Below are 23,130 nucleotides of genomic sequence, written 5' to 3'. Positions count from 1 at the left end.
AAAATATCAGCACGTAAAAGTGATCTGTTCAAATTATCAAAAACTTTTCTACTTAAAGAAAGAAAAAAGATGAGAAACATCCATTCTGCTGGGGTTCTTCTGAAAGTTCAACACAACTCCAGTTGTGATATGATATACCTGTTGGACTTTGGTGCACTTGTATCAGCTAACAGAAGCAACTTAATAACACAGCAAATGGGCTGAAGCCTGTCAACGCTTCAAGAAGCTCCTAGCAATCCAAATATATCTACATTTCCTTTGAAAATATTTAGCAATAAATATAATTAGAGTAAGAACAATGGCAACATGCAAGAACTACTTAATACAGTCACAAGTAACAAGCTGTTACATTTAATTTAAAATTACCTTTTATTTTTCACAAGTTTTTCCAACACATTGTGCATTTTGGCACCGCAGACTTTGAGATAGTTTGCTTCAAGTTTCTTTAAATTACAAACAGTAGATACAGTAGGATTATTTTAAACGGATTTCTTTAAAACAAATGGCAAGTTAAGATCCTTCGGTTCAAAAGAGGTTTCCGCAATTTCATTTTCCTGATAGAAAATTCAAGTAATTTTAAATAATAGAAAATTGTCTTTACAAAATATCCCACTATTAGAATTTATCAGCACTGTGAAAATAAACATCAAATTTCCAGCATCAATTGGGTGCAATTACACATTTAGAAAAATAACTCATTTCAAAGGAAGGTCACTTGGTGAAGAAAAATAAATTTCCAAGAGGATGAGTTCTTAAAACAAATGATGAAAACATTTTTTCTTAGCTAAATTATTTGTTGCTCCTTCTTTGCAATTTTTTTTTCTCCTCTAAGGATGAAAATGAATTAAGAAGACATGTTACCAAACTGTTTTCCTTTCAGTATATACCAGTGATGGAACTATTGCTTAACTCCCAATGACTGTGTATGACATTCACTCCATACTGTTTTTATGCTGTGTTTTTTAATCGATTGGTACCAAATACACATACCACACAACTTCAGGTGTGTCACTTACAGAATGGAAACCACAATAATTTTTTCAGGTAATTTTGCATCTAGGATGTTTTTTTTTCCCAACAAAGAAAGAATTAATTGTAAAATATTTTTCCATTTTCTCTCCTCACCTATTCTTCAAGACAGCAGAATGGAAAAATAAGCAGGACACGTTTACTTTGTAACTCGAGGCTCAGAGCACATATTGAGAAATCTTCAACAATTTAAAAAGGTTTGCTTTTTCATTCTTTTAGCCCAAAGTAACCTTGCTGTCTGGGAACAGTAACTTTGTGTATCACCATCTTCCAGAAGAAAACTATAAATAAATGTTTATGTAAGGAACCAAACACTGATGTTGAAGAGGGCAAAACAATAAAATTAAGGGTCAATAAATGATACTGCAATGTATCTTGTGCCATTCAAGATAGGAAGTCCTTCATGTAAATGAGTAAGTCTTCCTGGGTGCATAAAACTCCATCCTTTCCTTGGTGATTCAATGGAGCAGTTGTACCTAAGAAATTTACATCCACCTCCCTGTAGCAAAAATAAAATCAAAAAGAATCCCATCACTGCACTCATTTACCTGTGTTTTTATATGACTAGGTTCTTTATACTTATACACAGTTATTAATAATAGACTTTTTAAGATTCGTCCTTTTTAATCAAAAAGCAAAGAAAAAAGACAACACCACAGCAATACAGTTAAAATGACATCGCCTTCAGAACAATAAGCATCAAGCAGGATATAGCAACAAAAAAAAGTTTCCTTTTGATTTTCTTTAACGTCCCCTGGATATCAACTCTTTCAATCAGCATCTCTGAGGAACAGTTCATCAATAACCGTATGGTAGGCAATACAAGAATGGAGCAAATCAACATCCACCTTCACCCAAGACAGTACTTAAATAAATTTTAAATAAATTATTCCAACTGTCAGTTTCAAACTGAAGCATTATTTTCTAAAGGAAGAAATCTGGGAAACATACTTAAAAAAAGGATGCCATGAAGAGAAGCTTATTCAACCTGGTAATATTTTAAATATTTGAAACAACTACTGCAAGAAGACAAAGCACTTCAAAAATGTTAAAAATGAACATCTCTGAAGTTTTTCTTAAACTTCTTCCCAGCACCATCTGAAGGCATTTTGACTAATTCAATCTGACTGCATCAGCAGGTATGGATCCTGCAACTGAGAAAGTTTAGTACTCCAAAACACCACTCAATCGTATATCTCAGTTTGTGTTGCACATATTTTCCCTTTCAACACTGTATTTAAGCATGTCTGTTTGGGTTCTTGTTTGGAAACAATATTACATGCTTAAAAGGATGATGTTTTTTAGCTCAATAAATAACTTGCCAACTTACTTGAAAATCCTCTCCTACTTTGTTGAGTGCAATGTTGATTGTGAATGTAGAGGAGTCGTGATGAGGTCTGAGCGATCGTTGTCTGTCAGGGCTATATTTTACAACAAAATTCAATAAAGCATATCCCTGAAACAAAATATACAATCAGACTTCAACATGTGAACTTCATTGTCACACAAGGGGCTATGAGTTTTCTTTGCTAATTCAAAACTCAGTTAAGAACACAACACACATCTGTAATACTGCTACATCACTTGTTAACTTATCAAACACAGCATACAGTTCAATAAAATACTTAGAATTATTTATTCTATTCAGAGATTATCTGCAACTTTTAAACACGTACCTTGGTATAATAACCAGCAAACACTTTTAACGTTACTGGTGCAATGAACTCTCTTATGAAGTGCAGCCATTCATTATCCAGTCCAATTTGCTTCATATGGATATCATCAGTTGGGACATTTTCATAACCACCAGAAATACGGCTGTCCTAACGAAAACACCATAAATAGCTTTGAAATATGAGCATGGAATGCTTCTGGCACTTCTACAAATATGTAGAATCTGCAGAATCACAAAACTGCAGAGTAATGCTTTAGTGGGCGTATCTGAGCTTGATGCACAGTAATCTCACAGCCAACTGCCATGATATAAATTGCTGAGATATCAGTGGGCAGGAACTGGGCAGTTCTTAGAAGGTGAGTCAATATTTGGACGTACTGCCTGTAAATAAGGATTTCACTAGGGTACCATTTTTAATTATTGAGATGTAGACGCAATAGAATGTAGATGAGAGTACAGGCATCAACTTGTCATGATAACAAACATGTTAAAATATTTTTATCTTAAAAGTATGCTAAAAAAAAAAAGTTTCTCTGGGGGCTCCAACCTGCAGTAAAACCCTGACTGTAATTCATCTCCTTCCAAATATTTGTGAAAACGACAAACGTTCCTGTTCTCAAAGCTTTGGTTTAAGTTAGTAGTTAATACTTCAAGCTTGGTGCAAGTACTAACACAGTACTTCATAATGTCTGTGGATACGTGCTTTGAGGGACAAGTCTGATAAATCAAGACCTTAGAGGAAGTCAGAAGAATTATCAAAGACCAGCCACTGCTGGATAACTTGGATAACTACTACAGCAGCTGTTGCTGTTAGTGTCTGAATTTTCTAGTTCAATGTCAACCGAGGATGTCTCTAAATCTACTGAACATCAAACTGCATGGCAGACAAAATTCAGTATTTTACTCCACACAGCAGATGTCTTAGGTTATTAGCATTTCTTGGACACTTTGTTTATTGCAGCATGCTGTGGCTTGTTATAAATGTACTGTCTTAGTAAGGACGTGTTTATAAAGGCTGACACTTACTTGGTGTTTTCCACCAGACCATTGTCCAAAATGTTCCATTTCTTCTACCAATTCATCACAAGCTGTGTCAGAAAATATGGGAAACCAAAAAACATCTGGACATGGCTATGGAAAGATGAAATGAAATCTACATTAATCTCTTTTAGTGAAGTTGTTAGAACAGTTATTCTCAATTGCTAAACATCTCATTCCAAGGACACTTTCACTTTTCTGTCACTTAAAAAAAAAAATAATAAATCAGCAATTCTTTTCTGTGTCATAATTTGGACACATTTAAATAATTAAATTTTTACTTGATCCACAAGTGTACTCTGACAGAATGAAGCAGAAACTAAGAGCTACCTTGTAAGTCATAATCCAGCATTATCAGCTCTGTCAGTGTACCCAAATATTCTGTGCATTGTGTGATGACTCCAGTCATTCACACAAGACTCATTAAGAAAAATACTTTCAAAATTAGTATGCTTTTAAATACAAAAGCAATTTATCCTGGCTTCTTAATTAAAACAAAATTCATTAAATGACTGAATAATTGACATAGAAGTGTCTAAGACTTTTGCAAGAATTATCTCACAAGTCCTATTCACAGACAAGCTATGTGAAAGCAGCCAGCCAGACAGAAAAAGGCTTAAGTATCCGGCAAAAGCCTTCACAGCCACAGACCTTACAGAATTCAAAGCAGAAAAACAACCCTGCAAGAAAAGCATATTTAAGAGCTTGCCTTACATTTGCTTTGCAACAGCAATCTCTTAACAAAAATTTAAATTTTCTGCTAGTTGTACTTGCTTTTTCTAATGAATTAATTACAATTTTACTTTGAAGAAAGCAATTACTTGGACAATTCCATTACTCTGAGCAACATAGCAATTATTTTTTGGACTTCTCTCATCTCAGTTTTTTCAGTGACAAATTCACTAGAGGTCCAAAACTTTAAACTGCTCAGCCACAAACCAAAATAGCAATAGCATGGAAACAATTGCTGTATGAAAATTTATTACGTCAGTCTCACAAATAAGACTACTACTACTTGCCTCTTTCAAAGAGAATTTATACCTACCTGTTCTACTATATTATCAGTGAAGATCTTTGAATAGTTGGGATTTATGTAGGTTTCCTTCCAGTCCTGAAAAGAATGATTTTAAAATATTCAGAATTCATTCAAATGAAAGAAGAAAATCATTTTTATTCTGTTCAGGTGCCCTACTGAAAGCACAAGAAACAATTAAACTATTTCTTATTATCATAGTAAAACTGGATCTCATCATACCTAAATTGAAAAAACTGTTACATCAGGGCCATTTCTCATTACTGTTGTAATTGGTAATTGATTAATTGATATTAAATGGGTGGTGCAGAACACCATTTATTGCACTAGATGTATGCTGCGCGCTGTTTAAATATTTTCCATGTAAAGTCTTTAAGTCCAAAGTAGTTAATGATATAAGGTTGCTTTTCGGTTGTTTTTTAATAACTTTCTAATCAGTAGTAAGGAACATACCACAGGATTTTCAAATATCTGCCAGAGGTCATTGTTGTAGTGGGAGGTGTTATAATTGGCTGTGGAGATAAGTCTTCCAAATTCGTGTCTGTTCGTAATGTACATGAAAACACCCTACACCAAATGGAGAAAACATCATTAGCAAAACTGTCCATCATAGCAAAATCAATGTTTTGTAAGTCTCTATGCCTGCAATTTGTTAATAAAATATATCACATCCATACAAAAATATTATACAAGTATTGTTCATTGAGTGTCTTAACTCTTCAAATGGTTCACAGTAGTCACAAACTAGAGTTCATGATTTCTTGTTTATAGGCATTGATTGAATATACTCATTAAGCAAGTTAAACCAAAGCATATATTCTTCATAATGCAAAAACAAAGAAAAGAGAAAACAGAAGTGAAGCAATTGCTTGTTTTCCAGAAAACCTAAGCAGACACACTGGCAGTATCTATTCTCAAACTGATGAACAAAAGTATAGTTTCTGCTTAAACACTGAAAAAACAAGCTAACAGAAAAAGTAATAGAAAGCAGAACAAGAAACATATTTCAGAGTATTCACTACATGATTCTTCTGGTGCCTGAAATAAAAAAAGTTTTGGCGAATACAGAATATAAGAATTTTCAGATCAGGGTGCAAAATAAGTGAGCACTTTGAAGTATGTTCCCCTTAGCAAATACTGGAAAATTATATGCAGGATGTAAAGTGTGGTAAGACAGTTTCATTATCAAACTATTAAGCTACTAACAAGACTCATTTGATTAGAACTGATGGCAAGAAATAGGGTGGTTTTGTGATTTGTTGTTGTTTTTTTTTTTGTTTGTTTTTTTACTTTTTTTTTTTTTTTTCTTAAGAACTTGAACATTTATTTTATTCACCACTTTTCAGATTCAAATGTTATTTCAGAAGCATTTGCAATCAAGATTTGTGGCAATAAGGCATCCTCCCTTGGATATTTTCTTATTTTTAATCTATCTTTTGTCTGAAAGAGAGTCAAGTTTGTTAGAATGATAATGATTGTTAAAGACGTGCCTTGTTTTGGGCACCAATCAAATCATAAAGTAGCTGCAGCAGGGAGAATAAGGAGGGTCTGGCTCAGGAAAAACAGTCTAAATGACAGCGATTGCACAAAAGCTCTATGTTTACCGAGGGGCCCTGGCTGACCTGCTTGCCATTTGAGCTTTACTAGGGCTGCTGAATCAATTTTATCCGCTGGAACACAGCTTTAGAACACCTTAACCTTAGCAACGAGAATCCTCCCCAGGGAAATAAGCAGCCTATGTCACTTGGAGCTGGTTGTAAAGAAACTGTTCCTGGTGCTAATTTGAACCCAACAAGACTGAAGAGAAAGATGGAGTGACATTTTGCGAGGAGTAAGGACAGAGGAGAAGGACCTTCCTGTGGCAAAATAACACTGTATGTAATAAGAACTAATGATTTTAAACAAAAAATAAAGCAACACCTTTGGGGGTCTGAGCATATGGAATGTTTCCGAAGAAGGGGAGTCTTTTTCCCTTTGTAAAGTCTAAAATGAAGGAGAATCATCACATCAGTTTTCTGATACATAGTTTCTCTGTTTGTCCAAGATCTACTAGATTTCCACAGTTACAATAGGGAAATAGCAGCCTCTGACAAAAGCTGATACGCCTTTACAGACAACATGCATCTCCAAGCAAAGCTCACAATGTACATGTCAAAGCTGTTTCCACCAGCCCCTTCTTATCTGCTGCAATACAAAAACAAGCACATACCAAACCATCTTACAGCACAGATTGAGAGGGGGAAAAAAAAAAAAAAAAAAAAGAAAAAAAAAAAAAAAGGAGAAAGCTGTTTTCTGATGAGCCACAGTCAGATTAGTGGAACGAGCGGATGGGAAGCACAGGTTTGCAATAACTGACGCTGAGAAGGCTTGAATACAAGAGAATTGGATGGGAACATTCTGAGGAATCAGTACAAACAAAAGAAATCATGCCTTGTTATGAGGGAATAAATAAAAAATTAATACTTGCCAACTTTTCTTGTTCAATTCAGCAAAATTATTTTTCAATGTTATAGTGTCTGGAAATAGGTCTGGTTTAGCTCTTATTTGTTTCTGTGCTGAAACTAGTGTAAATATCAGTAGAAATGTGGGTTTACATATTCATATTTTTACAGTACAAGTAAACTTTCTCTCATTACTTACAGCTCAAAGTAACAAATTTCTGGTACAGTTTTAATCTAACCTGGAAGAATTACCTTGGAGTAACTTCTGTACTCCAAGAAGATTCCTACCATTTCATAAATCACTCAGGCTTTTTATACCAACACTGTCCATTATTATTTTAAAGCTTATACATTACATTGCAGAATGCTCCATTTTAATCTGCTAGAAGTTTTTTATTCTGTGAAAGTGTACAAAATAAAGACATTCTACATGCAATGATAAATTGAAAATTGTACATGAGGTTACTCCAACTAGGAAGGTATTTTAACCTCAACAGGACATTTCAGTTTAAATAAAAATCACTATATAACCAGTGTACCGACATTAGAAAAACTTCCACTCAACAATTTGAACAAATACATTTAAAAGGTTTCACATCACAAAAATTGGCCAGTACTTTGAATTAGAAATAAAATATAAAATCTAAGACCAATCAAGCAAAGCAACCAAGTGTAGCAAGACACAAAGTAGTCTGTGTGCATTTAAAAAGCAAGTCGTTATAGATACACCTTACCATTTCCCTGGCATTCCTGCAGAGAGCCATGTCAGGATCCAGCTTATCACGCATGAAGTAGTTCTTCTCTTTCATCTCTGACCTGAGAGTTTGGCCCTTAATCAAGTATATATTAGCCATATAAGGTATATTCCATACTCCTCTGTAACAGAAAAGAAATAATTTAAAGCTGCAAAAACTATTTTGTTCTCCATTCCACTAACTCAGCATCTATGTATTTGCTGACAAGACAAAGCAAGTTTCAAAGCAACAAACTTGAAATGTTCCCAAGACATCTGAAAAACTGCAGCTGGACAGCAAGAAATCAAATCTCAAAAATAGGCATGGGCAGCAATTCAATTTTTACAAAGTATTGTCATAAAAAATAAAAAAGTCAAATTCCCTAAAGTGAGTTTTAACTACAAATGTACTTTGTGTTTCCAGATTTAAGGCAAAGTCTTTTATATTATAATATTATTCTACACTGCCAGATGGATAAAATAATTCTAAAACAGATTTTTTAATGAGCTTAAGCATAGCTGCTTTGACCTTCTCATACAAACACCCACTGACCACCCGCAGGTCATATATTTATGTGAGTTGGGCCAATAGTAACAACAAAGCAGTGCTGCTATAATGCGTGCTTTACACGTCCCCTCCCTCCCAGAGCCAAGCCTCCTGTGCCATGAACACATCCTTCAGTGCTATTGAGAACAATCCATTCCTTTTCAAGCAGTCAGTCTGTTTCAGATCTTTTTGTACTTTCAAGGCAATGAAAACATATCATTTATGGGAAAGAAAAGCTTAGGCAAGGACAAATCTAAAAATGCAATGAAAGTGTTTGTCAAGAGAATATATAAACACACCTGAGATAGCATACAAGAAACAACACAAGAACAAAGAAATTACAGTCATTCAGTTTTGCACTGATTAAATAATTGCCTCAATAAGATTTGATGAATACAAGAATCATTTATTTTGACTAAAGTTCCTGGGGTACAGTTTTTCTTTTCTTCCTATTTCTCTGCTTTGCCATTTTCTGCACTGTACATTTGCAGAGTAGAATATCCAAACACTCAGATAGGTACCAGTCATCACTATGTCCACTAGTGATAGCTTGTCATGTTAAACATATTGCTTCAATGGAATACTAGAAGTTGAACAGTGCAACTAACTTTAGACTTCTCAGAAAAAAACACAAGACTGTATGAAAACATAAGAAAACGTTCTGAATAACCATACATTAATCCCTTGACTTTAAGAATCAGCTTAAGGTTACTTACACTCTGTTCCCTTGGACAATATCAATGTAATCTTCTGAACGAGCATAGTAGCCATCTGGGCTCAAAGCACCCCAAAAATTGGACCAAAGCTTCCCATGACGAGTTACAAGTGGAGCAATTATCTTTCTGTGAAGTAAGAATATTCAGTAAAAAGACATGAATTGTGATATGAAGATATGTCAAGAAATACCAGCTTTTCTGACTTGTTGAGTGTAGTCCAAACCCCAGTGACTATCAAACCTGGGAGCAGCTATTCTGAATTTCAGCTGCAAAAAAAGAAAAACTATTCAAGCTCCTACAGCCCAGAAATAACATCACCGTAACAGAAGCAATGATTCCTATAAAGCAGAAGCAGCTTGTATTTCTGTCAGCCAAGAAATACTCCCCACAGCATGGTAGCATAAAAACAATCACAACGCCAGAGACAAGCAAAAGAATATTAAAATGAAAATGGTGAAACTGCAGGTACAAAAGTTACTTCAGTCTGAAAATTAGCTACCCAAAATTTAGTGTCAAAACAGGGAAGTCCAAAAGAACACAAAGAATAAAAAAGCTCTTTGTTTCAGGGGGTATCTACTAGTAGGTATATTTTGCAAGGTTTTTGTTGGTGGTGGTAGGTTTTTTTTTTTGTAACTGTGTGTATAACTTTGAAATCACTAGTTACTGAGACCCTAATTCATGTCATAAAACCTGTTTAGACCGTACCATTTTTGCCATAGCAACTTTGAAGCATCTAAAATTCTTATGAGAAATTGCTGCTTGACAGGAACAAAACACTTGATGAATTGTTGGGCCATGGCAATCAAATATCACAAGTAAACAAAGAGGATCTAAATCTGCAAGAACAGACAGGATTTTATTTTCTCTGGAAGGGCCCCAGGAGTCCAAAGAATTTCTGTAGAACCAGGAGATATACTACACCTGTTCTGTTCTATCAGTATCTTTAAAGTCTTTGGGTTTGTCAGTACAACATCTGCATCTATGCTGAAGTAGTATTTGCATGCTTCATCCTGGCGACAAAGGTCCCTAAAAAGACAAAAAAAATTGGTTACCTCACACGTTTCCAGAATAGGTTCACAAATGAAAAATGCACAAATACCATAGCTGTAAATTTCATAAACAGCCCTTTAATACATATGCTACAACAGTCAAAGAAAGACACCATAATGTAAGATACATGGAGCACACATCTATGCATTTGCCAGGGTACACTTGTTAGGCAACAGCAGAGTAGAATGAATTCAGCCTCCCTACACCAGCAGAATGGTAGATCAAACAGACTTTTGAGAAAGTGGAATGACTCCTCAAGTCATACTAAAGCAGTAGCTTTCTGTCATGCAAATAGAATTACTGATTTTGTCTGTTCTCCCCAGTATAATTCACTGAACTTGCATTAATTCCATCATAGCGTTAAGTGTTCCCATTGTTTTACTTTCATGCTGTAAAATGCCTACAAACATAATTTTAGTTCAAGTTCTCTTTGATTTGATCATTTCTGATTGGTTTTCTGCAACAGAAAAGAACTCTGTCACTTCAAGGGTAGTGACAAATGGTGGATGTGACAGACTACATACAAGTCAGTGACCGCTGGCATGGCTCCCTGTTTGTGTCTCCTTCATTCTCTTCCACTGCCTAACCTAGCAGGTCAGCACTTAGTACATCTCCTCTATGGTTTATTAAACAAAAGACTTCTTGATAATCAAATGCTCTTATGCTTAAAGGATTTTGGATTTATGGCTTTCCAGAAATTATGGTAGAAGGTAGGGCTTTTTTACTCCACAAATTTCAGCAATCTCTTCTCTTCAAACTCAGTCACTCAAGATGTAATAATGATTTGAATCAAATTTTTAAAATAGTGAAGTGACAGAAGTGGCATTTTCATTGCTAGGAAAGCCAGTGTTTGGGCACAGATACATTGCGTAAATCTTTGCTCAGTGTCTGGCTTTGCCTTAACTAATATTTGCTGAAAGTTTCCTGTCTTATGAATACATGCTTATATGACCACAATTCCTTAATCAGCACTTTCTCACATAATTGTCCCAATTGAAACTGGCAGGTTTTATTCCTGCCATAACACAGCCCAACAATTAAGTCTTCATGGCATTTTCAAATTCCATTCAAAGCTTTACAACTACTGAATGCAATTCACCTGTATTTTATATTAGCATAATTACAATTATTAGTAGTAGCCATTCATATTGCACTTGACATCAGTTGTTAAATTCATTCCAGAAATATCCAGCATCCTTATCCCCATTCCACTAATGAGGAACCTAAATTTGAGAGTGACAGCTCTGCGCTGGTCCAGAGTTTCAGCCACAACACTGACAAACCTTTCCAAAAGCTGCAGTACCATCTGCTGCTACAAATATATGAATAGAATTGATGTTTTTAATTATCAACAATGAGAACAAACAAACAGAAAATATTTGTATTTTCTTGTAAGCAAATAAAACTGAAAAATTGTTCTATTGTTCACATTATTTCAAAGGTCCTTCCTTCAGCTTCTGCCCTTTTTTAAATAACCAGAGTTTTATAAAATCCCTTTCAATGTGCTTACTGTTGACAAAACTTCTGCTCTTTACTCACATCTTAATTTAAAAAACAAGCAAATAAACAAACAAAACCCTAAATCAAAAGTTTCAGGCTAAGTAGTTGTACTTGGTAATTCAAAAATCCACTGAGAAGTCATTAAAAGCATTACTATCGTAAATAGTCTGGAAACGTAGCTACAGTGCAAATCAGTGTGAAAGCTCTAACTTCAACTTTTATAAACAAGAATATTAAATATATTATAGGTATAAATACAAAAATATATATTATTTTTGACAAGGAGGCTATTCAGTAGATTTAGTAAATTTAACAGAACACGAAGCTATTTTGTTGGAAGTCTGAAGCTCAGCAGATTAGCTTACAGTATTTTGCAGTCAGAAAAATTATTAACTTTACTGACAAACACCAGCCCATCCAGAACTCTGACTTCATTTAAGAAGGATCAAAATCACTGTTCTGCACATTATACCTTCCCCTGAGATCTCCTTACTTCTTCATAGGGGGAACGCATAGTCTATCCAATTTCTTTAGCATTAAGTCATTTGTAGCTGTTTAGATACAATTTGAATTAGCAATTTATCATTTTCATATCCCTCTCAGTTTGGTAGTACAACTCCAGACGTGGACTGTGAGTCAACGGGAGAGCATTCAGGCCATCAGAAAGAACTCTTGACAGAAAAGGTGCCTGGGTGACATGGACAGACGTTGCTACCATTTAGGATCTCATTTTGCACTGCTCACTATCCCAGCTACAGCCATTGCTCCTCCCAGCAGAGCTCCTATCACCATCACTACAAACAAATAAATGTAGCCATGGAACAGATAAAGCACTAACCTTTAGTTTTGCATTTCAGGCTTAGGTAACATCACCACAATTACTACAACTGAAAGCTATTGTAATTAGATACGGGTGGGAAAGTTGTATTTCTTTTGCAACACTGGAAATTCAAAATGCTGAGACTGAAACCCAAAACTGCCGAAGAGTTCAAAAGAAGCAGCTCAGCAGAAGCAGGAAAATACAAGTCTCCAATACTTGACATTTGAGAGATTTAATCCTCAGTTTTCCTTTAAACCACATCCAAGGTATCTGCCCTACTCACAGGCTATCCCAGCCATCATTTATCAATACCAAATGGGAGCTCTGAGACATTGATGTAATGTCCTCTAATTTTCAAGAAGCATATAGGAGAGAAAAAGTACATCTCAAAATCCAACCAGCATTAACCACTAAGGTAACATTTTGAAGGAATATACATGCAAAGACAAAAAACTCAATTTGCAACTACGCTTTTTTCTTTATATTCTCTTTTATTTTTCTTCTTTCCCTAATCCCCTTCCTTCTGTTTCTGCCTGTTTAAGCTATGCACTTGTTTGTCTATATTGATGAATCGTAACAACTCTTTGATGGTTATGCAATGTGGAGCATTTTCCAAAATGTATACAACTATCCAAAGCTCAAGAGAGGGCTTTTCCATATTAATAGACATCTGGAAAGTAAATCCCTTGCTATTACTTATTAAATGAACGAGAAAAGCAGGCAGAAGTTTGCTGCATGGATATGGGTGGGGGGAAAAAAAGTTATTCTACTCACATGTATATTAAATGTGAAAGTCTCACTCACTAAGAACTTCATCATGACTTATCACCAGTTTTTACTAAGACAAAATGGGGAAAAATGATGTAAGAAGAAAACTGAGTAGCTACATTATATACTCAAAAGTATTCTCCTGAAAACAAACTGCACCTTCAATGCCCAACTTCTCTTTTGTTAATTTCAACTCCAGGCACTGAATTGCATTAACTGTTAGCTGCATTAAAAAAAAAAAAAAACCAACAAAAAATAAATGTTAGCTGCATCAGATAAATATCTTTTAGAGTGAAATGTGCAAGTAAGAATACCAAATTCACTCTAAACCTACTAGAAATAAAGTAAAATCAGTTAATTTGGAGAAATAGTGAATACACATCTGAAGCAAATAAAACAAAATTATCAATTAATGTGTGGAGAGATGCAGGAGAAATAAATGTATCAGTGTCTGCAAACCAAACCATTAAAAAAGATTTGAAGAATCTCTGTTACAAAGCAACTTCTGTTGCAATATTAGTGAGAAACAAGAGAGGTTGCATTGGAAGCTATCTGAATTGAGGGCTAATAATTTGCTTTACTGGAACTGTCATTGTCATGAACATCTAAATTTTGAGCTAGATTTTCTGAGGAAAAAAGTAATCATTCCAGAGAAGCTGATGACAATCAGAAGGCTGGCCAAGAAGAGCAAGAGTGAAAGGAAGTTTGCAGATAACCTGATTTTGTCCTATCCCTGATTTTGTCCTATCCCAGCCAAAAGGAAACGAGCAACTGTTGGTGACATGTACATTGTTCACATATAAGATCATACTTAGCTTTCTAAATAAATAATTTTGGGATGATCTCATCTCATACATATTACACTTATTTCTAGTTCAAACAATTTGTGAATGGTGTAGCTAACTGCTTAGAGTTTACTAAAAATAATGCTTTTTTATTATGTGAATGGCTGCTTCTGCCACTGTGGGCATGGATAATATTTCCTAGAAAGGCTATGGGAGAGGCCAGCCTGGAGCCCAGCCAAATTTCAGTTTCCCAGTGGCTTCGAGCAACAAAACCTTGTACAAACAAAATTCCAAGAACACCAAGACAAGTCCCTTCTCTCAATTGATGCCATGCTATACTCTTAAACTCTGAATATAACAAAAAAATGTCAGATATTTTAATATATATTCATGTTTATGCTGAGCATAATGTAAAAATAAAGAGTCCTCAGTTATTTCTTCAGTCTGTTCTTGTCTGTGCCTTCATCAGAAGTCAGGGCTGTAGACTACTGAAATAGAGTAGTCCAACAAGGAGACATTTTCCTACAAGTAACCAATAGCTTTTCTATTAAACAGAAGCCATAAAATACTCAATAGTAAATATTATATATTCAGGGCTTGTTCTAGACAAAACCTTTCACTTCTGTACTTTAAGATGTGAGACCGTTAGTATTTAATGTGCAAAGTAATATACATTAAAGAAAAAAAAAAGTGTTAGTGGATGCACCATTATAAAGGATTTAAAAATCAGAAATTACATTCCCATGTTCCGGGCTTCTGCTTGACTCAGATTTTCTTCAGGTCCAACAATTTTTATATTTCTGATAATGTTCTTGGCTTTTTCCCAGAATTTCTTGATGTGCTTTTCATGGTAAACCTCCTGTAATCATGTTAACATTGTTTATAGTGAATGAAAGGTACAAATTGCTGTGAAATCATAAACACAGTGTCCAAGAACAAATTGTATTCTATCCTAAGCAAACAGATGGCAAGCAGTATTTGAAGATAATCCAGTACAGCTATCATAAAAAAAAAAATCAAGTGCTTTAGTCCAAAGTTTTACAAAAAAAGCCAACACATCAGCAGTATGAATCAAACCTGTACATCCAAACCAGTGATGCAATTCACAAACTGTATATGCAGCATTTTATCACAATACTTGTTTTACAAACATCGAACTCCATCCTCAACCTCACTGGCACAGAGGGATTTTTATGTCACACCAGAAGGGCTTTAGAGAGAGGGGAGTTGCCACTTGTGGTGCCCAGCCAGAGAAGGACAGCTGTGCACCATGTGCCCCAGCTCCAGACCACAACTCCTACTCCATTCTCCCTAAGAAGAGAGCAGCCAGTTGGAAGAAATCATTCGCTGCTACCAAGGTGGCTGGGAATGAAACCACACTCAAGAGTGCTTGCAATAAGGAAATTTAGAATGTCATCAGCCTTGGCTAACAAAGTAGGCAAAACAGCTTGGTGGTATCATTTCTAGAAGCAGTGATGGTGACAGAAGAGGTTGAGATTAGAGTTCAGGGGTATTCATCTATTATCTTGCTCTAACGTGATAAACCCAAATCTTATTTTTTCAATCAACTAAAAATGCTGCACATTCATCCTCTCAGAAAAGTAGTCCCAGTGGTTGTCTCTTTCATTTCTCATTACCCTACCCCTAATGTAAGGGATCTCAGTAGTATACAATCCTTCCAGATCACTGTCCTCATTGTTAGGCTTTGCTATAACAGATAACTTCACAGTAACTAAAGGTGATGGTTTTTTCCTGCCTATAATTGAAAAGCTGTTCAGTCTTAAATTCATTCTGAACATCTTTCAACTTATGGCTGAAGCAATGAACCCTAGCCTAGTCTACAATTCCTATCTGCAGATCATATTTATGTCTTTAAGAACTCCTTTCCAAAAGGCATTGAGAACTTTAAAACTCAGCTCTGCTTCTGCTCTGCTCTGTTACTCAGGACTGTTGTGCTACGTTAACAGTGATGTCTGCCCAATCAAAAAAACAAAATTCTAATTTTTTCCTGACATTCATCTTGCAACGCTGTTTGTCCATGAGACTTGCACATACATGTCGCCTCACTCATGCAAATAGTAATACTGATGCATGTCACTAGTGAAGTATTAGTATTACCAGATCATTAGATAATTAGCAGAAACCATTAAATCTATTTCAGAAAGCAACTAATCTATACTGCCATTCAAGATCTATCTGTCCACAATGGTCTTTCCCCTGGCACCCAGCAACAGCATCAAAAGAAACATAAATGGGATATCAACAACAAAAGGAAAAGCAAATCCAGTGACAACTATTGTTATTACACCAATTAGTACTTCTCTCAGAAGCATACAGCTTAAAATTCAATTTCTAAGTAGTTTGTTTCAGTAGATTTCAACAAGCACTGACTGAACTTCATTTCACTACTGTATTTTTTCCACTTCTGTAAAATAAATTATGAAACATTACCTCCTCCTATGCAGTTAAGAAATATGTATACAGAAAATCTACATACTTTTCACCTGCATTTTTATTCATACCATGACTTCTACGAAATGAAGCTTTTCAGAATAGTAACATACTTACATTATTATGAATGAAGACACTGAGAGTCTCCTTAGGGTAATCCAGAGTCAACAGTCTGTCTAAAAATTTAGGTAGGAAAGGAGTGGGTTGTTCAATGAAAACACCAATTTTTACCCTGGGATATTCCTAAAAAAAAAAAAAAAAATGATATTTTGACACAACCAGTAACTTGACTTGCCTTGTTTCTAAGAATAGTTTTATTAAAAAGCAACTAATGCCATGCTGTAATAAACTTGACTGCACAGTTTTGAAATGGTCTAAGCCAACTAGCTCTGATGTGCTGCTACCCATGTTTTTGTGAATTATCTGACAAAGCAAAGATAATGGATTCAGTATCACTGGAAAACTTTTTGAATTCCAATAACAGAAACTGAGAAATCGAAGTCCAAAACTAATGTAAAAAGATTTGTAATTTCTCTCTATTAAATATGTTTTAACAGCAAAAAGTACAGAACTAAATACAAGAAATGCATAGCAAAAATTGTGGTGTTTTGTTTTGTTTTTGAATAATTTGTATATACATGAGAGATTTACAGCAAAGTATGAGGAACTATTTTTTTAAAAGTAATTAACTGATAAAGAATTATCAAAATATTTCAGTCATTAAGACAAAGACTGCAAAAGCCTTGCACATCCTTTCATATGCACTATACCCCATAGCTATCATAAATGAGTTCTGCATTACTTCCCTGCTTATTGATTTTATTAAGAGCTGTCATAAACTCTAACCAGAGCATCTCCCCTTACACCCAAGGAAGCCAACATCTCATATCAATTCACATCTTTTAAAATTCCTGTTTTGCATGTGTTTGATGCAGAGATCATGGCTGCTAAAATAAACTAGACAGAACTCGTGTGTTCCTAAAATACATTATTGCATTATTTGAGACAAAGAAATTCAACATTCAAAGGTCTTTAAACCTACACAAATGCAGTGACTCAACAGAGCTTCTTTCCCCTTCCAAAGTAGACAGTCCATACAAATATCTAAGCCTGCCAGAGGCTCTGAGAGAAACCTTATATGCCTATAGAAGACTGCAAGTTAGTTTTCCTTGAGCAAGCCCATACTTGCTTGAAAAGCATCTGGATAAACAATCAGCGCATGTTGAGTTTTCACAGTATCACCGTCTGCACTGGAAGTCCAGAAACAAATTGGCAAGTGTGCTAGGAAACATTACAACACCAAGTGCTTACCCAGAATGCCTCTTATTTATGACTTCATCTGCAAACCCAGCAGACAGTCACACAGACAGCCCAACAACTTCAGAACAGCTGATGAAGGTATGCGCACCCACACGTCCTGAAAGCAGCAGCCGCAGCATTGCGTGGAGACTACTCTGTTGTGACTGGAGTTGGACTGATACTGATAACACTGATCACAAGTGATGAGGAAAGCAGCCTGTGCCACTGGGTTTACTGAACAAACATGCTAACAATAACAGTACTGCTATCATAATTTATTGTGCATATTTTTCTAATTCAAAGACATTTCACTATGTTTTCCTGAGGAAAGAGAAGCAGGTTACATTTGGATCTGCAAAGATTATAGGGACAAGCACGAATTACTAATAATCCTTCAAAATACAGGAGCATGAACTGATTGGCTCCAATGCCTACACTAAAAGTCAAGAGTGTAACAAAAGCAGGTTTAAAGGACTAGAGTTTGACATTCCTGCAAATTGCACTGCCATTTTATCTCCATAAAGCAGAGTTAATTGATCTAGAGCATCGTTCCCCATACTTATAAGGAGGTGTGACTTCACTATCTGAATCTATGTCTGAATGAACAAGTTTAATCCCCAGTATGTGAATTTATCAATTCTGAACTTTGCTTCTTCCCAGTTATGCTCTGGGAAAAACACTTCAGGAGCACTCAGGCTGCTCTAGGTGATACTGCATTTTCTCTAACAGATTTTCACTCTTTTACTAAAGGACATACGTTCCACATTTTAAAGCTTATTTTTTCACTAGCAGTAAGAAAGTGTGTGATAATTTTTGAAGAAACACGGGGCAGCACTCTGAAGCCATACTGCAAAAGAGTCCAGGAGCTGCCAATGCAACACAAGGAGCAGTGAAGTCATCCTTGCTGCTCACATGCAAAATTTTCTACACTAGTAAAAAGCCTCAGGATTTAAGCATTAGCCAAAGGAACATTAAATTTGTTGTTCAGTTTAATTTAGGCTATTAGAACTGTATTACTACTCAAACTGTCCCCAGGGAGCACCTTGGATGCTACTGCTCAACCAGCAGGGCCCAAGGTGATGCTTCTATCCCCTCCACCTTGCATAAACCTCAGAAAATAACGTTACTAAACTCATGTGATGGGCTGAAAACCAAGTGTCTGGCCATTGCATCTTCCTCTGATGTCAAATCAAGGTCTGCATGTCAGACTCAGCCCAAGATGTTTGAACAGCAGCAGCTAAGTTCATCAAGTCAAGAACATATGTCGGAATTCATCTGAAGGAACTCAAAGCTCATAACAACTTGGCATCAACAAAACTGATCCTGACTTTCTTGTGAAAAGAGCAACAATGAAAAAGTCTTCAGGAGATATGAGCGCACCAATACACAAAATCAAATAAAGCAACCCCAGTGCCAGTTAGATGGGGCTCTCGGCAGCCTGATCTAGTGGGTGGCAAACCTGCCCACAGCAGGGAGCTTAAAACTGGATGATCTTTAAGGTCCCTTCCAACCCCAAACAGTCCGTGATTATATGATTGCTTTTTATTCTAAAGATTTCTTGTTAAGTAGCAACCAGCCAGGCCAGAACAGAAAGCGCATTCAGAAAATGAAATACTGCTTGTACTAAGAAATGCCAGAGGTAAACACTTCCACAGAAGCCAAGGAAAAGTCTCACTATTTCTGCTGGCAGAGTGAGTGAGGTATGATGTCCAAAGAATGAGCTACAGTAAGGAAGATCCATTCCAAGTAGATGTACTTAAACTATACAAAAAGCTATCCAGTCAATCATTGCAAGGTACTCTCCATTAATGGCTTTAAGTTTAAACTACCCCTTAGGCAACACCCTCAGACAAAACTTAACTTTTTTTCCTCAGGTAAACTTTAACATATAGCTGAGAGTGCAAAAACTTTCAGCAGAACATCAGAAGAATGTTCTACTTTCAAATTAAAGATGTATGTGTAAATATATATGTATATTAAAAGGATGTGAAAGTGATTACAATTCCTGCAATAACTTCTTGAATTTATATCCCATTCTACAAGCTTCTTATTGTCCAGAAATTGTCACACTACTTTCAGTGCCAAACAAACCATCACTTCTTTTGTGCTATCCTAAACCCCCATGACCCTCTAAGCTCTGTCCTCATTCATGTCTTCACTACAGACAAGAAATGAAATACAGTGAACAGAGGATCTGAGGGCTTTTGGGGAAGGGGTTAGTTACAGTAATACCTATATTAAATGCATGCATGAAATTATTTCCACAAGTATTGGCATTTTCAGTAAATTAAACTTCCTTCCTTATAGTTTCATATATGAGACAAAATATCCTCAGGTGCCTATTAAACATAAGAGTGCATACCAAAGCCTTTTTGAATCAGAAATCACTACATACCTATCAAATGCTTTCACAATGGTTTTGCTCTTGTTTCACAAGTTTTCTTACCGTTACTGTTGACAGATCCAGCATGTCTAAATCACAAATAGTGCATCCAGTTTCCCGTGTCCAAGCATTGGGGATATAGTTTCCCAAGTAATTCAAGTAAATCTGGTAACAAATGAACAATTCAGGTTAATCAGATGTGCATGCAGCTGGTGATTTTTACTCTTTATAGAACTCAGGCTTAATAATTTAATGCCTTAAATCTAAAGGCAAATGACTGTATTTTTATCTTAAAAAGAAATTAACATAAAAATACCTATTTCTTTCTTATTATTTACAAGCCAGAGGTGATATCCTTTTAATTTCTATGTTAAAAAAAAAACTGTAAGCAGACAAACTACCAACTAAATGCATGCAAGACTTATAAGAAACAAACTACAGATCCAGCTCTCAAAAGCTGCTGTGCATGTTTTCATGCCAAAAGATGATTCTAGTTAATTCTCCTAAATCTTAAAATCAACACTTTAAACAAAATGCAGAGACCAACCACATGAAAAGCATGTAGAAATTGTAAAAGACATATTTTCATGATGTATAACGGCAAACTATGCCACGACTGAAAACACATTCTACTGGCTGGCTTCTAAAGCAGCATCTACCTTCTTAATGCTTTCAGAATTGGCGCTGAACAAAATGTGTACAGGATGGATTGCCTGGGCTGCCCTGTCCTCCTGGAAGTTCTTTACTATGAGAGTGGTAAGGTGCTGGAACATGTTGCCCAGAGAGGTTGTGGATGCCCCGTCCCTGGAGGTGTTCAAGGCCAGGCTGGAAGGGGCCCTGGGCAGCCTGGTCTAGTATTAAATGGGGAGGTTGGTGGCCCTGCCTGTGGCAGGGGGGTTGGAGATTCTTGATCCTTGAGGTCCCTTCCAACCTGCGCCATTCTGTGATTCTGTAAGACACTTTAGCACAGTCTGTGGCAAAAGAACAAGGGGAAATGGCTTCAAGATCAGGGAGGGTAAATTTGGGTAGGATGTAAGGGAAAAGTCGATTATAGTGAGGGTGGTGAGGCACTAGAACAGTTTGCCTAGAGATGTGATTGATTTCCCATCCCTGGAGACTTTCAAAGCAAGGCTGGATCAGACCCTGGGCAACCTGAGCAGCTGTGGTATCCCTGTTCATTGCAGAGGAGTTGGACCTAATGGCCTTCTGAGGTCCCTTTCTACTCTAAGGATTCTACAGTTCTATGATTCTTCACTAGCTTTAAAAATTGTTTTCTGGTAATGAACAAATTAACATCAAGTTATTCACTTCTAATATCTCTTGCTATCGTGAATTTGGGAGTGGAGTGAGTTGTTTCAGCAGTGCTATCAAGTTACTGTGACAACAAAATAATGATGTAGAAAGCTGCTAGAATGGCTTGTTTACCCATGCAATTTTTATTAATATTAATTAGAAGTTAGTAGTGGTCATAACTATTTCAGACTATTCCATTGTTTTTGCCTGAGCTAAAATTGCTGTCTTTGCACAAAATCAAGAGAAAAATGCCACTCACTTTAGTTGGACCATTTCCGAGAACAGTAATCGGTAATGTTTCATACACAGAATTCCTTGCTCTTACTTTCCCTTCTTCAAAATTCAGATGAACTTCATCTGCAAATTAACAAGGATCATGCCAAAACAGGTTTATAAAAAGATAAAAATTCAGAGTTCTCTAAGTTCTTGCTGGTACTGTACATCCTATTGTTGTTGTCATTGTCAAAGGTATTTATATGGAAGCTTTTTTTGGTTTTTAAACAGACCCTCAATTCTAAATGCTTTATACCAAGAATTGCATGTTACATTAAACTTCAGAGTTTGCCAGCAGCAGCCTTTAAAATTTGAATAAAATCTGCTTAAAAACTTACTCTTGAACAAAGGAATTTATAAATAAATCAGTTACTTTAGATATGATCTGAATTCAAAGTTGTTACATAATTGCAGGTTAAAGGTAAGGAAGGAAGCTTGTAGAAATGTAGCTTCCAATTTTAATTCAAGACAATTTAAGAAAGGAAATTAGTCATTATTTCACAAACTATTACACATAACAACCAAAATGCAATTTTAATTACAGGAGTGAAGATGGTAATTAAGTTTGTAAAAGGCTGATAGAAATTTGGTTCCTAATTTCAGAAATATTGATAACTTCATTTATTTAAAATTATTTTTGCTATTTTAAAATCAAACTTCAGCCTGTGGCTGAACTGGAAATCTGGTTTACCCACCCAAATATTTCATCACAACAGAAGAGCGTATGTTTAAGGAACTGTATCGATGGCTTTGCAATTACAGTTTTAATAACATGGTTAATGAAACACAACATACAAAGCATATGCTTACCAACAGCTCCATTTAAAGTCTGGAAAATAGCACACTTGTGGTCCAAAGTAATGTTCAGGCTTTCCTGAAATAAAAGTAGCAAAGATATTGAGGTATTCTAAAAAGCCAAAGCTTTTGCTGAAATCCTATAAGAAGCAACAGTAAATTAAACAGGCCAAGCTACCTGACACTCAATTCTCAAATGGAATTCTTAGTTTTACACTGTTAAGTTTTTCCTAGATTCCTGACTTGTGCAGTTGTATAGCAATTAGTTTTACATATGCAAAAGCCTCATCTAAATTTGTAGAATGAAGACCATAACTCCTCAAAGAAACTGCAATTTAGGAGGATATGCTAAAGAAAATCTATATCTTATCTTAGAGATATTGACAGTTCTCGGAACACCAACAAAGCACACTAGCAGTTCTTAAATCAAAATCACTGCATTTCACTGTTTCAAAATAACAGCGTGCCAAATCTGAGTATCACGTCAGAACAGAAAATACC

At 35.7% G+C, this 23,130-nt stretch overlaps 1 protein-coding gene across 1 annotated transcript in view; it reads right to left on the bottom strand.

Moving 5' to 3' along the window:
- Nucleotides 1-345: 345 nt before the first annotated feature.
- The window catches only part of PLOD2 (procollagen-lysine,2-oxoglutarate 5-dioxygenase 2), a 47,517-nt gene continuing 24,732 nt past the window's right edge, over nucleotides 346-23,130 (bottom strand). The window contains exons 6-19 of the mRNA XM_048954546.1: nucleotides 22,645-22,708; nucleotides 21,821-21,918; nucleotides 20,332-20,433; nucleotides 16,704-16,829; nucleotides 14,873-14,994; nucleotides 10,134-10,238; nucleotides 9,213-9,338; nucleotides 7,951-8,092; nucleotides 5,229-5,342; nucleotides 4,788-4,853; nucleotides 3,731-3,835; nucleotides 2,706-2,852; nucleotides 2,360-2,485; nucleotides 346-1,528 (exon numbers count right to left, since the gene is read on the bottom strand). Of these exons, the coding sequence (XP_048810503.1) occupies nucleotides 1,373-1,528; nucleotides 2,360-2,485; nucleotides 2,706-2,852; nucleotides 3,731-3,835; nucleotides 4,788-4,853; nucleotides 5,229-5,342; nucleotides 7,951-8,092; nucleotides 9,213-9,338; nucleotides 10,134-10,238; nucleotides 14,873-14,994; nucleotides 16,704-16,829; nucleotides 20,332-20,433; nucleotides 21,821-21,918; nucleotides 22,645-22,708 (1,599 nt within the window). The 3' untranslated portion in view covers nucleotides 346-1,372. The remainder of the gene's footprint in view (nucleotides 1,529-2,359; nucleotides 2,486-2,705; nucleotides 2,853-3,730; nucleotides 3,836-4,787; nucleotides 4,854-5,228; nucleotides 5,343-7,950; nucleotides 8,093-9,212; nucleotides 9,339-10,133; nucleotides 10,239-14,872; nucleotides 14,995-16,703; nucleotides 16,830-20,331; nucleotides 20,434-21,820; nucleotides 21,919-22,644; nucleotides 22,709-23,130) is intronic.

Source organism: Lagopus muta, chromosome 9, assembly GCF_023343835.1.
Source record: "Lagopus muta isolate bLagMut1 chromosome 9, bLagMut1 primary, whole genome shotgun sequence".
Lineage (NCBI taxonomy): Eukaryota > Metazoa > Chordata > Aves > Galliformes > Phasianidae > Lagopus > Lagopus muta.
This window is presented reverse-complemented; position numbering and strand designations above follow the sequence as displayed.